The 12,500-nt window shown below is 40.7% G+C and overlaps 1 protein-coding gene across 1 annotated transcript in view; it reads left to right on the top strand.

Moving 5' to 3' along the window:
• LOC310736755 (teneurin-3) overlaps window positions 1-12,500 on the top strand; it is a 73,926-nt gene that overhangs the window by 33,935 nt on the left and 27,491 nt on the right. Inside the window, exons 6-13 of the mRNA XM_083560525.1 lie at window positions 468-664; window positions 818-1,013; window positions 3,168-3,269; window positions 4,629-4,823; window positions 7,286-7,480; window positions 8,852-9,037; window positions 9,738-9,764; window positions 10,746-10,766. Coding sequence (XP_083416651.1) covers window positions 468-664; window positions 818-1,013; window positions 3,168-3,269; window positions 4,629-4,823; window positions 7,286-7,480; window positions 8,852-9,037; window positions 9,738-9,764; window positions 10,746-10,766 — 1,119 coding nt within the window. The remainder of the gene's footprint in view (window positions 1-467; window positions 665-817; window positions 1,014-3,167; window positions 3,270-4,628; window positions 4,824-7,285; window positions 7,481-8,851; window positions 9,038-9,737; window positions 9,765-10,745; window positions 10,767-12,500) is intronic.

Raw genomic sequence — 12,500 nt, 5'->3', positions numbered from 1 at the left:
AAATAGAGACAGACACAGACAGATAGAGACAGACACAGACAGGTAGAGACAGACACAGAAAATAGAGACAGACACAGACCGGTAGAGACAGACACAGAAAATAGAGACAGACACAGACCGGTAGAGATGGATACATTTGTAACATTGGCGTTTTTTTCTTTATCTTCTACTTCTTACTTACTCAGTGCGTGTGTGTGTGTGTGTGTGTGTGTGTTCATGTGTGTGTGTTTTTGTGCTACTGTGTGTGTGTTTGTGTGTGTGTGTGTGTGTGTGTGTGTGAGATTGTGTGTGTGTATGTGTGTGTGTGTGTATGTGTATGTATGTGTGTGTGTGTGTGTGTGTGTGTGTGTGTGTGTGTGTGTGTGTGTGTGTGTGTGTGTGTGTGTGTGAGTTTGTGTGTGTGTGTGTTTGTGTATGTGAGTTTGTGTGTGTGTGTGTGTGTGTGTGTGTGTGTATGTGTGGCACAGGCAGGACTGACTCTGGGCAGGACACGGGGCAGGTGCAGGTGGGGCAGCAGGTGAGTTACTCTGTGATCCCGGGGCTTTTCTGGAGATCAAACATCATCCTGGAGCAACCAAAGCACCTCAAATTCAACATCTCAATCCAGAAGAACGCTTTGATAGGAGTATATGGGAGGAAGGGACTCGCACCCTCACACACACAGGTAACACACACACACACCCTTAGACACACAAACACATACACACAAGTAACAGATACACACACATACACACACAGGTAACAAACACACACATAAATAAAAATAAAAAAACACAAACTCTGTGTGACTCTGAGGAAACCCTGGTGTGTGTCTCAGTATGACTTTGTGGAGCTGCTCGATGGCAGTCGTCTGGTTTCCCGGGATGCAGAGGTTCCCAGGGACGGTGTGGAGAGCCCGGTCAACATTCACTGTGCTGGATTCATTCAGTATCTTCATGATGGAGTTTGGCATCTCGCTTTTTATAATGATGGGCTGAATCAGGAACCAGTTTCATTCAACACTACAGTTCTGGGTGAGTATGGATGAGATGTGGCTAAATTCTGGCAGCCAGATGTTCCAGGTGTGGATATGGATGTGGTGTAACTGTGATCTTGCAGCTGTAGTCAGGGATAAGAATTAGATGCCAGATGCTGATATGGATGAGATGTGGCTATGATCTGGGAGCCAGATGTGCATATGGATGAGGTATGGTTATAATCTGGCACACAGATGTGATCATAGATTATATGTGGCTATAATCTGTCAGCCAGATGTGGTTTTGGATGAGATTTGACTATGATCTGACAGCCAGATGTGGATATGGTTGAGATGTGGCTATGATCTGACAGCCAGATGTGGATATGGATGAGATGTGGATATGGTTGAGATGTGGATATGGATGAGATGTGGATATGGTTGAGATGTGGCTATGATCTGACGGCCAGATGTGGATATGGTTAAGATGTGGCTATGATCTGACAGCCAGATGTGGATATGGATGAGATGTGGCTATGATCTGCGAGCCAGATGTGGATATGGTTGAGATGTGGCTATGATCTGACAGCCAGATGTGGATATGGTTGATATGTGGATATGGATGAGATGTGGCTATGATCTGCGAGCCAGATGTGGATATGGTTGAGATGTGGCTATGATCTGACAGCCAGATGTGGATATGGTTGAGATGTGGATATGGTTGAGATGTGGATATGGATGAGATGTGGATATGGTTGAGATGTGGCTATGATCTGACGGCCAGATGTGGATATGGTTGATATGTGGATATGGATGAGATGTGGCTATGATCTGCGAGCCAGATGTGGATATGGTTGAGATGTGGCTATGATCTGACAGCCAGATGTGGATATGGTTGAGATGTGGCTATGATCTGACAGCCAGATGTGGATATGGTTGAGATGTGGATATGGTTGAGATGTGGATATGGATGAGATGTGGATATGGTTGAGATGTGGCTATGATCTGACGGCCAGATGTGGATATGGTTAAGATGTGGCTATGATCTGACAGCCAGATGTGGATATGGATGAGATGTGGATATGGATGAGATGTGGCTATGATCTGCGAGCCAGATGTGGATATGGTTGAGATGTGGCTATGATCTGACAGCCAGATGTGGATAATGATATGGATAAAATACAAATGCTACAATTCCTGCCTGGGTGTTTTACTTTAGAGTTGTCATGACAACTAACATTGTGTATTTGTGTTTGTGTAAAATGTGGTCTTCAGTCTCACCTCCTCGTCTTCATGCTGCTCCCTGCATCTGGTTTTGTTGTAAATGTTGTTGTTTATTATCAAAGTCTGAAACTCATCCTTTCGCTCATCTTGTTTCTGTATGATTTCTTCTTTAGTGTGCGTCTGTTTGTTTGTGTGTTTTGTGTCGACGTTATAAATGATGATGATGATGATGATGATGATGATGATGATTACTGGTTATTCCTCAGATTCACGTCGATCAGAAATGACAAGACGTTTTCATGTAAGTTTTCAGGGAAATAAAACAGCATTTAAAGGTCAAACTGCACTGAACGAGTTTTTTTCTGAGGTATTTTGTGGACGTGTATTTGTTTTGTGTGTGTGTGTGTGTGTGTGTGTGTGCGCGTGTGTGTGGGTTGCTCGACAGCTTCTGAAGTGAAACGCTGCTCCTGATGAGGAAAATAACACACTGCCCATCGAGCTGCTGCCAAACGATAAAGTTGCGGAGAAACAGATGCTCTTTTTGCCTCTGGCTCTTCTGCAGCTAATAATATCAACGTATTGATTTATCGAGTGACGAACAACCGCTCGTGTTTACCGAACAATATCATTCCTGTTGTGAAGAGCCACATCTGTCTCCGTTCAGCTGTTTGTGGACGTGATGTTTTTATAGAAACTCTGATGGTTTTGTGTTTGTGGTGTTTCCTGATTACGCGCTCCTGTTTTCTGGAACAACGCCGCTATCCGAGTGCGGATTCCGATCGATCACAAGCAGTTGTTCCGGAGAGAAGAGTGTTTTTTTCCAGCTGATTATTTAGTCTGAGATAAAGTGAGAGTGTGAGGGAACGAGTGTTTATAGCTGCTATAATGTACGTGACGGCAGGAATCGATTCTGTCTGTAAGCTTCCTCCTTTCCCAGGGTGAAGCATCACACTGAATCCTCTCCCTGCTTTATTCCTGTTTCCTCCAGATTCAGTAACTGAGTGTCCACACAACTGTTACGGAAATGGAGAATGTGTCTCTGCCTCCTGTCGCTGTTTCCCAGGATTCCTCGGGCCGTACTGCTCTCAGGGTATTTATTCATTTATTTATTATCTTTTTATTATTAATGTTTAAATATATATAATATATAATATATATCACACGAAACATTAAAACACAAAAATAAAACACTCATTTCTTTAATATAAAAAGCCAATATAGATAGAAATTCTCTAAAGCTGCTTTGAGACAATGTCTGTTGTGAAATATGTATATAATAATATAATAATATAATAATATATATATAATTATCTAAATAAACTTGACTTGACATAAAAAACATGATAAATAATATAGACACACATCCTGTCATTTTTCTACAAAATTACGAGAGTTTGTGATGTAATCAGCTTAAGGACACGCTACCCTGCTGCTTTATTATTATGTGTGTGTGTGTGTGTGTGTGTGTGTGTGTGTGTGTGTGTGTGTGTGTGTGTGTGTGTGTGTGTGAAGTCATTTGCCAAAACAGATTATATTTCTCATAACGTGACACAGAGTGGAGTCCAGGCCTGAGCAGATCACTGCTATAAACTGCCTGTAACACGTCTGATATACAGCAATTAACCACTGTCTCAGTCTCAGTCTCTGTGTCAGTCTCTGTCTCAGTCTCTGTTTTAGTCTCTGTCTCAATCTCTGTCTCAATCTCTGTCTCAATCTCTGTCTCAGTCTCTGTTTAAATCTCTGTCTCAGTCTCTGTCTCAATCTCTGTCTCAATCTCTGTCTCTTTCTCAGTCCCTCTCAGTCTCTGTCTTTGTCTCAATCTCTGTCTTTGTCTCAATCTTGGTCTCTGTCTCAGTTTTAGTTTTAGCCTCAGGTTTATTCACTTTTAGTCTCTGTACCTTAACAGCTTTATAGATATCCTGATTTGAATATTTCCGTATTTACTGTAGTCTCTTACACTGTTCATGTCCAACGTACAATAAACAATCAAACAGCACTTTGTCCTGGTCCATCAGAGAAAAGACTCATAAATCTGGATTCTGATTGGTTTATATTAATGGTTTCTATAGTAACAGCTTGATCACAGGTTCATGTAGAGCGCACACTCTGCTCAAAATCTGATCGAAATCATTTGTGTGAAATGAGATGTTACTATAACAAATGGAAGGAGTCTCCAGTCTCAGAGTTTTGTGTGAACCAGAAGTGAAGCTGTAACTACAAGTTTACTGTATAGCTGCTGTAGCATAAGTGATAACAGGAACTAACTTGTGTAACCGAACATTAAAGGTAACTATAAATGGATAAAAACTCTGCCATGTTTTTCGATAATTTCCTGTTAAAGGAAAATAATCATTATACAGTGTGTGTGTGTGTGTGTGTGTGTGTGTGTGTGTGTGTGTGTGTTTGCGTGTGTGTGTGTGTGTGTGTGTGTGTGTGTGTGTTTTCTCAGCTGCATGCCCTGTACTGTGCAGTGGTAATGGAGATTACAGCAGGGGGCGCTGTCACTGTTACAGCGGCTGGAAGGGGACGGAGTGTGACGTCCCCGTGACTCAGTGTGTGGACTCTGAATGCTCAGGACATGGCGTGTGTGTGTCCGGAGTGTGTGTGTGTAACCGCGGATACAAAGGCGACAACTGTGACGTGGGTGAGTGAATATCTTTTCATATTTCTGATACAGACGCCATCATCAAACTGAGAAAAATAAAAATAGAAAAAAAATCAAACACACCTGTTTGATACATACACAGCTCTGTTTCCATGGTTACAGATACAATTTTATAAAAATACGCCCCCATTTGGTCCAAACAGAATGATGGCACCTTAGCGAGCTAGCTAAGAGGAGACGGTGTATATGATAGAATTTTGGCTTTTTTCAATTTGGTAAAACATTGTTTTGAACAGTCACATGACCGCTAGTCACATAAACTCCACCCACTTTCTATATGAATACACTCATTTTCAGTTGGAAAATAAGAACAGTGTGTAAAAACACAGGGCTGAAAACAATAATCCAGAGCTTATACATTCTTTAGAGGATTTAACTGGACGAGGACAGGATTATTTTTTAAAACTTATTCAGTAATTTGAAACGAGATTTATGATTATATTGTTGTCTATAAGACGAAGAGAGAATGACTTTTCCATGCTGGAGTGTTGCTTCATCTCAGGACAATCGAGGTTCAGGAGCTACAGTATGAAGTGTAGAACGAAGTGCTGCTCCTGCAACATTCCTGAATATTTAACAGAAACTAGGTGGCATTTATTGAGTGTCGATCTTCAGCATGAGAAGGAGAAGAGAAGAAGAAAAAGAGTTAGAAGAGAAAAGAGTCTGTTGAGTCTGTAAATGAGAGGTCAGACCCGATCTCGCCTTCTCTCAAGGTGAATTATTCACTTCACTCAATAACACACCACTCCGGTGACCTCAACACACACTTCTGAAGAGCCTGAGCTGCTGCTGAGAAAAGACCCAGATCAATACACTCTATCAGATCGAGTGGAGAAGAGAAAGAACAAGGGATAAATCACAAAGGAGGAAATAAAGGGATAAAACATAAGAGGAGCGTCTGAGCCATGCCGAGTTCGTACTATATACTTTACACTTATACAACAGAGACTTTATTACTTTATCATTTATCTGCAATTCTTCTTCTGCTTCTTCTTCTTATTGTTTCGGTTTCTCCCCTTAGGGGTCTCCACACCATATCATCCGTCTTCACACCCCTCTGTTCTCTACATCTGTCTCTTTCACACCAACTACCTGCATGTCTTCCTTCACCACATCCATAAACCTCCTCCTTGTTCTTCCTCTTTTCCTCCTTCCTGGTGGCTCCATCCTCAGCATTCTCCTACTGATATACCCCATGTTCCTCCTCTGCACATGTCCAAACCATCTCAATCACACCTCCCTCACCTTGTCTCCAAAACGTCCTACATGCGCTGTCCCTCTAATAAACTCATTTCTAATCCTGTCCATCGTCATCACTCCCACTGAACATCTCAACATCTTCAGCTCTGCTACCTCCAGCTCCACCTCCTGTCTTTTACTCAATGCCACTGTCTCTAATCCATACAACATCTCAGGTCTCACCACAGTCCTGTAAACTTTTCCTTTCACTCTCACAGATACTCTTCTATCACAAATCACTCCTGCTATCACTCTTCTCCACCCACTCCACCCTGCCTGCACTCTTTTCTTCACTTCTCTAACACACTCTCCATTACTTTACATTGTTGACCCCAGGTACCTGAACTCCTCCACCTTCTCCACCTCTTCCCCCTGTAACTGCACCCCTCCACTGCCCTCCCTCGCATTCACACACATGTACTCTGTCTTACTCTTACTGACTTTCATTCCCCTTCTCTCCAGCGTGTACCTCCACCTCTCCAGGATCTTCTCAACCTGCTCCCTACTCTCACCACAAATCACAATATCATCCGCAAACATCATAGTCCACGGAAACTCCTGTCTGACCTCGTCCTTCAACCTGTCCATCACCACTGCAAACAGGAAAGGGCTCAGAGCCAATCCTTGATGCAGTCCGACCTTCACCTTGAACCAGTCTGTTGTTCCTACTGCACACTTCACTGCCGTCACACTGTCCTCATACATGTCCTGCACCACCCTCACATACTTCTCTGACACACCTGACTTCCTCATACAACACCACAACTCCTCTCTCCACCCTGTCGTACGCTTTCTCTAAATCCACAAAATATTCCCTCCATCTTCTCAACACAATCCATCCTTTATTGCTCTAACTTGCAGCACATCCTTCCCAGCTCGGTTCCTCTTCCTGGCCAATCGCTACAAATCCTTTTCTTCTTTCTTTACTTCTCCTACTGCTCCTCATATGACTTTTCCTTGGCTTTCACCACATCCCTCTTCACCTGCTGCTGCATCTTCTTGTTCTCCTGCCTACTTTTCTCATCACCCTGTCGATCCCAGTTCTGTTTCTCCAACCTCTTTCTCCTTCTGCCCTCCTGCACTTCCTCATTCCACCACCACGTCTCTCTGTCTTCTCAGGAATTTTAGGACCCTGTAAGTGGAATTGGATTTATTTATTTTATTTATTTATTTATGTGTGTTGTTTGTCGGTTTGTTTGCAGTTGACTGTTTGGACCCGTCCTGTTCGGATCACGGTTCTTGTTTTCACGGTCGGTGTCACTGTTTTGTGGAATGGACCGGATCCAGATGTGAATCTCAGGTGTCTGATTGTTCCGAACACTGCTCAGGTCGAGGGATTTCGGAGCTCAGGTCGTGCGAATGCGAACCCAACTGGACCGGACCGAACTGCTCCAGCGGTACGGGTTTATACCTCTTTCAAATAAAAACTTACAAATAAAGTGGATTGAGTTTGACTTGTTTGGTGTGTTTAATTTTTCACTGGAAGAAACTTCACACTCTGAGCGCTGCAGTCTGATCAGCGCTTTTCAGGCAGTTTGAAGTAAAAGGGACGTTTTGCATGATTATTTATTGATATCTTTTTTTTTAACTAAACGATTCCTCTAAAGCTTTTGCCGTGTGCCGTGGGGCTCCTGCTGCAGCACCGGGGGGGATCTTTGTCTCTTCATTACCTCCACCTCAATTAAATAAACTTTAATTAATGTACATGCTGAGTGGATCGACCCGCCTCCTGCTGAGACCTGGAAGTGCAGGAACCTGATAAACACCTTGCTGTTAATGAAACATTGATTATGTTGACTAATGTACAAAGGAGGTTCTTCTTTTAAAAAGGATAGATTGAACGATTGTCTCCTGTTTTCTCAGCACTTTTAATATTCTACAAAGCGACTCGCAGGTTTTCAGGGGCTCACAATCGAAAAAAGAAAAACTCTGTAAGAGCGTGTAAAGACTCAGGTGAACATTAGGGGTCATTAACTTAATTCCCTTTCATTCAAGCTGCTGCTTGTGTTTGGAAATTGCTCCCATTTGTATTCCTGTTTCAAAATCTGGATCTCTTCTGAAAAAAGCCGGAGGAAATCGAGTCACTGAGCTCATTTTTATTCGGCGTGTTTTCTTTTCCGGAGCGGCTTTGTCAAGGAGAGACTGATTGCTGAGGGGTTGTGGAGGTGTAAAACTTCTGGAGGGTCGTCGAGAGGTAAAGCCGTGTTAAAATTTAATGATGGGTTGAAAAAAGATGAAAACAGAGGGATAAAAAAATTCTCTCTCGCTACGGGTTGTGATACGATCACTTCCTGTTAACTCATTTCTAATTTAGATTATACACTAAAATATTCAAAACCAAACATGAATTTTTTATCTCAGGTTTATTATTTTGTTTTAATGACTGAAATGTTAAATTCATTGGCACCAATTTCGTTTTTCCCCTGTTTCCATAGTGATTCTGTCTAATCAGATTCTGTAGTAATCACAACCAATCAGATTTGTATTTCTTCTGCACGCTTCTGTAGTAATCACGATCAATACAGCCAATTAGATTCAGTCTACATGCTTCTGTAGAAATCTCGACCAATCAGATCCACTTTACACTCTTCTGTAGCAATCTCCACCAAACAGATGTTTTCTAAATGCTTCTGTAGAAATCTCGACCAATCCAGCCAATCAGATTCTCTTTACAAGCTTTTGTAGCAATCTCAACCAATCAGATTCAATTTCATCTTATTAGTAAACAAATAAACTAATTAACATGCATTGTGTGTTTGTGATGTCAGAGGTGTGTGTTACAGACTGTGGGCCGCACGGTGTGTGTGTTGGTGGTGTGTGTCGCTGTACAGATGGCTGGTCAGGGGTTCAGTGTGAGGAGGAGGAGTGTGAACCACGCTGTGGAGAACATGGTGTGTGTCGTGAAGGTCAGTGTGTGTGTCATCAAGGCTGGACGGGAGAACACTGCAACATCGGTAAGTCCAACACACACACACACACACACACACATATATAAATATTGTTATTGCATTTTATTGTTATTTTTGTTCTTTAGTTAAACAGTACCTTCATATGTGCTGAATTTGGGCGTGTGGGCGGAGCTAGGCACGGGGCTGATCACTGATTGGTTGATCAGAGATAACATTAAAAATCATGAGTTTAGAAGATTACACATTTTTCAGATCATTGTGGTTTATTGTTATTGTTGGATTTAAAAATCGTTTAACGAAATTATTAGTTATGGAATTAATATAAAGTATTGGCACCCCTCACGAAATCTCAGCTACTACTCTTGTCTTTATTTTTTTCTCTAAACGTCTCTGTAAATGTTCATTAAGAGCTTGTGAGTGACAGGAAAAGAAGAAAACAATTTTACAGGTAGAAAGTAAAATCATGATCTGGGAACTGAAGAAATATTGGATTGCGTGTGTCACGTGATCGGTCTCACGAAACGTTTTTTTTTTTTTTGCATTTTTTGATTTATCGAATTAAAAATTCAAATGTTGCTAAATTTAAGGCTCTTTGCGTGAAACACAGACTCTCACCACCACCCTGATTTAGTTTTCAGATTTCTCACACAGATAAACACTGAATAGGTTTGAATCCGAAAAATATGTCATAAAAATGTATATTATTGAATAATCAGAGCTTTTTTATTGTTTTCTCTCTCATTAGCTCACTTCCTGGACGGTAAAATCAAAGGTAAAATGTTTCCTTTAATCTCGTTGCTTCTTTTATATGTACAGTTTCTGTGAAAAGTGGAAACACTGAGTGTTTATGGTGTTTGAGAGGCACATGCATGTTCCTACTGTTGATGATCATTTTTATTAAAGTCACACCTTAATGTCGCTCCATCACCTTCCACTTCTCACATTCCTGTTTAAATGTGGAGAACATTCTAAATCAATACATACATCTAGATTCAGTGGTGAAAGTGAACCATCATGGCTCCTATTCCACACTTCAGCACCATGCAGTTCTGTCTGGACACCGACTTCAGTGTAGAACAAGACGATGAGCCGAAGCGATAAACACGTCTGAGTTCTGTACGTGTTATTTAGAGAGCAGACAGACGTCTGGAGTGATATCTATCATGAAACCACCTGCCCAGTTACCACACCTCAATCCTACTGAACTGCTCTGAGATGAAGAACAATCTCCAGCTAGTGAAGAACATCTCTGGAGAGTTTTACACAGCAAAGTGTTTCAGCTGAATGTTTGGAGAAACGGAGTGTCCTGATGTTGATATTGTGTAAAGATGTTCTTCATGCTAATGGAGGATTTTTTCATGAAAATAAAGTTCTGGACTTTTATAGATTTGTTTATAAATGTTCACACCATTACTGATTGTTTTATAGAAATAAAAGGAGCATGTATGTGTCTCTCAAACACCATAGAACACTTTACACAGACACTGTATAATAATCAGGGAAGAATTTATCAATTATGAATGAGTCAGAAATGTGTCAGTTATTATAGGATATATAAATCTAAACTCCTGAATTGAGTTGAGTTGAGTTGAGTTGAGTTGAGTTGAGTTGTATGTACAGTATGTCTGTATAATGTTGTGAGTGTGCAGTGACTCAGGAATGAGTCTTTAAGAGGATCGTTCCTCTCCTCCGAGGAAATCTGTACTATTTTATTTTTTGTTTCATTCTTTGCCCCGGCTGTTTTTCCACCCAGAAGACTGGATAGGATACAGAGGTAAAGGTGCTGATGTTTGGAGGAGAGCATGTGGCTCTGTTCCTCCTCGTCTGTTTTTCCCTGAAGCATGAAGCTCATCGTCTTCACACTCTGTCTCTCAATGTTTGATACAGCGAGTCTAATTAACTGCTTTTATTTCATCACTTAATAAACATGAGCTTCTCCTCGTCCTGATCCAGAAAATCTTTATTATTTTTATAGATAATATTTTATTACGCTGCACGCAGATCGTCACTTCACGTGTCAGAAAAGCTGTGCTGCAGTGACACACTTACAGCTCACACTCCGCCCCTCGACTCCGCCCCTTAACTCCACCCCTCGAGGATGTACCTTAACTCTGCCCTTGACTCCGCCCCTCGACTCCGCCTCTCGTCTCCTCTTGCACTAACAAATGTATTTTAACTTAACGAGTTTTCTGTTAAAATGGAGAATTTTAATCAATTTAAATATTTTTAAAGATGAAAAAGGATGTGAAAAATATTATTAATATTATATTTATATTTTATTTAAAATAAAAGTTTTTATATTTTATTTAAAGCTTTAAAAATTTCTGTTTTATAAGTGATGAATTTAAACAGTTTCAGACTTTTAGACTCGACTGTATATGTGCACAATTTACACACGCACACACACACACACACACACACACACACACACACACACACACACACACACACACACACACACACACACACCTGCAGTATTGAATGGTTGCTAAGCTTCTGTAGTTTAGCAATTTCTCAGATGAAATGGATGTGTGTGTGTGTGTGTGTGTGTGTGTGTGTGTGTGTGTGTGTGTGAGAGAGAAAGAGAATACCCCCTCACTTCTTTGCTGTAAATTCACACTGACACACTGAGACTTTCAACAACAACAGTGTGTATATTTATATAAATCCACAAAATAATACATTTTCTTGGACATTTTTAGCTGATTTTAAATCACTGATTCATAATAAATCAAATAAAATAAAAGCTGATGATCATCGTCCTTTTCACAAATATATGAAATAAAACAATATAATTTCAGAGATTTTCTTTACTTTTAGTAAAATGTGAATGATGCAACTTCCTGTTGTGGAAAATTTCATAATTCAAATATTAGTTCAGTAAATTAAACACCGTATGGCCAAAGAATCTGTGCTTTATAACAATCTCCATTCTGCAGGGAAGATGTTCCACTAGATTTTGTGGAGATTTGTGCTCCAAGGGTGGATTTCAGCTACAAGGGTGTTAGTAAAGTCAGGTACTGATGTAGGTGAGAAGGTGAGGAGGTTCCAGTGTGCAGTCAGTGTTCACATTCATCCCAAAGGGGTTTAATAGGGGTGGAGCTCTAGAACAGGAGATCTTCCACTCACTTCCAACCCATGGAAAGCAGATCTCTCTGGAGCTGGATTAGTGCACAGGCACATGGAGCAGGTTTGGGTCTCCTAGTTCAAGTGAAGGCAAAATTCTATGCATCCAAAGACGTCTAATACATTTTTATATATATCATTTTGTGTAACAGCTGTTTAAATTAACGCATGAACTTAAATTCATTTTATAACACATTCATTCACAAAGTTTTTTCTGCACTCAGATATAAAACAAATTATTCACTTTAAAATGTAGTTTTTAATCACTAAACATTTCTTTTAATGATGTGCTGAGTCTTAAATCAGCACCCAAACACCACAATGCACAAATCCGGCAAGTAAAACCGTCCGTGTGGAAACATATTAAAAGTTCAGTTTGGTG

Source organism: Silurus aristotelis (genome assembly GCF_946808225.1).
Source record: "Silurus aristotelis genome assembly, chromosome: 14".
Classification (NCBI taxonomy): domain Eukaryota; kingdom Metazoa; phylum Chordata; class Actinopteri; order Siluriformes; family Siluridae; genus Silurus; species Silurus aristotelis.
Note: the sequence above shows the minus strand (reverse complement) of the source record. Positions and strands in the feature narration are given on the sequence as shown.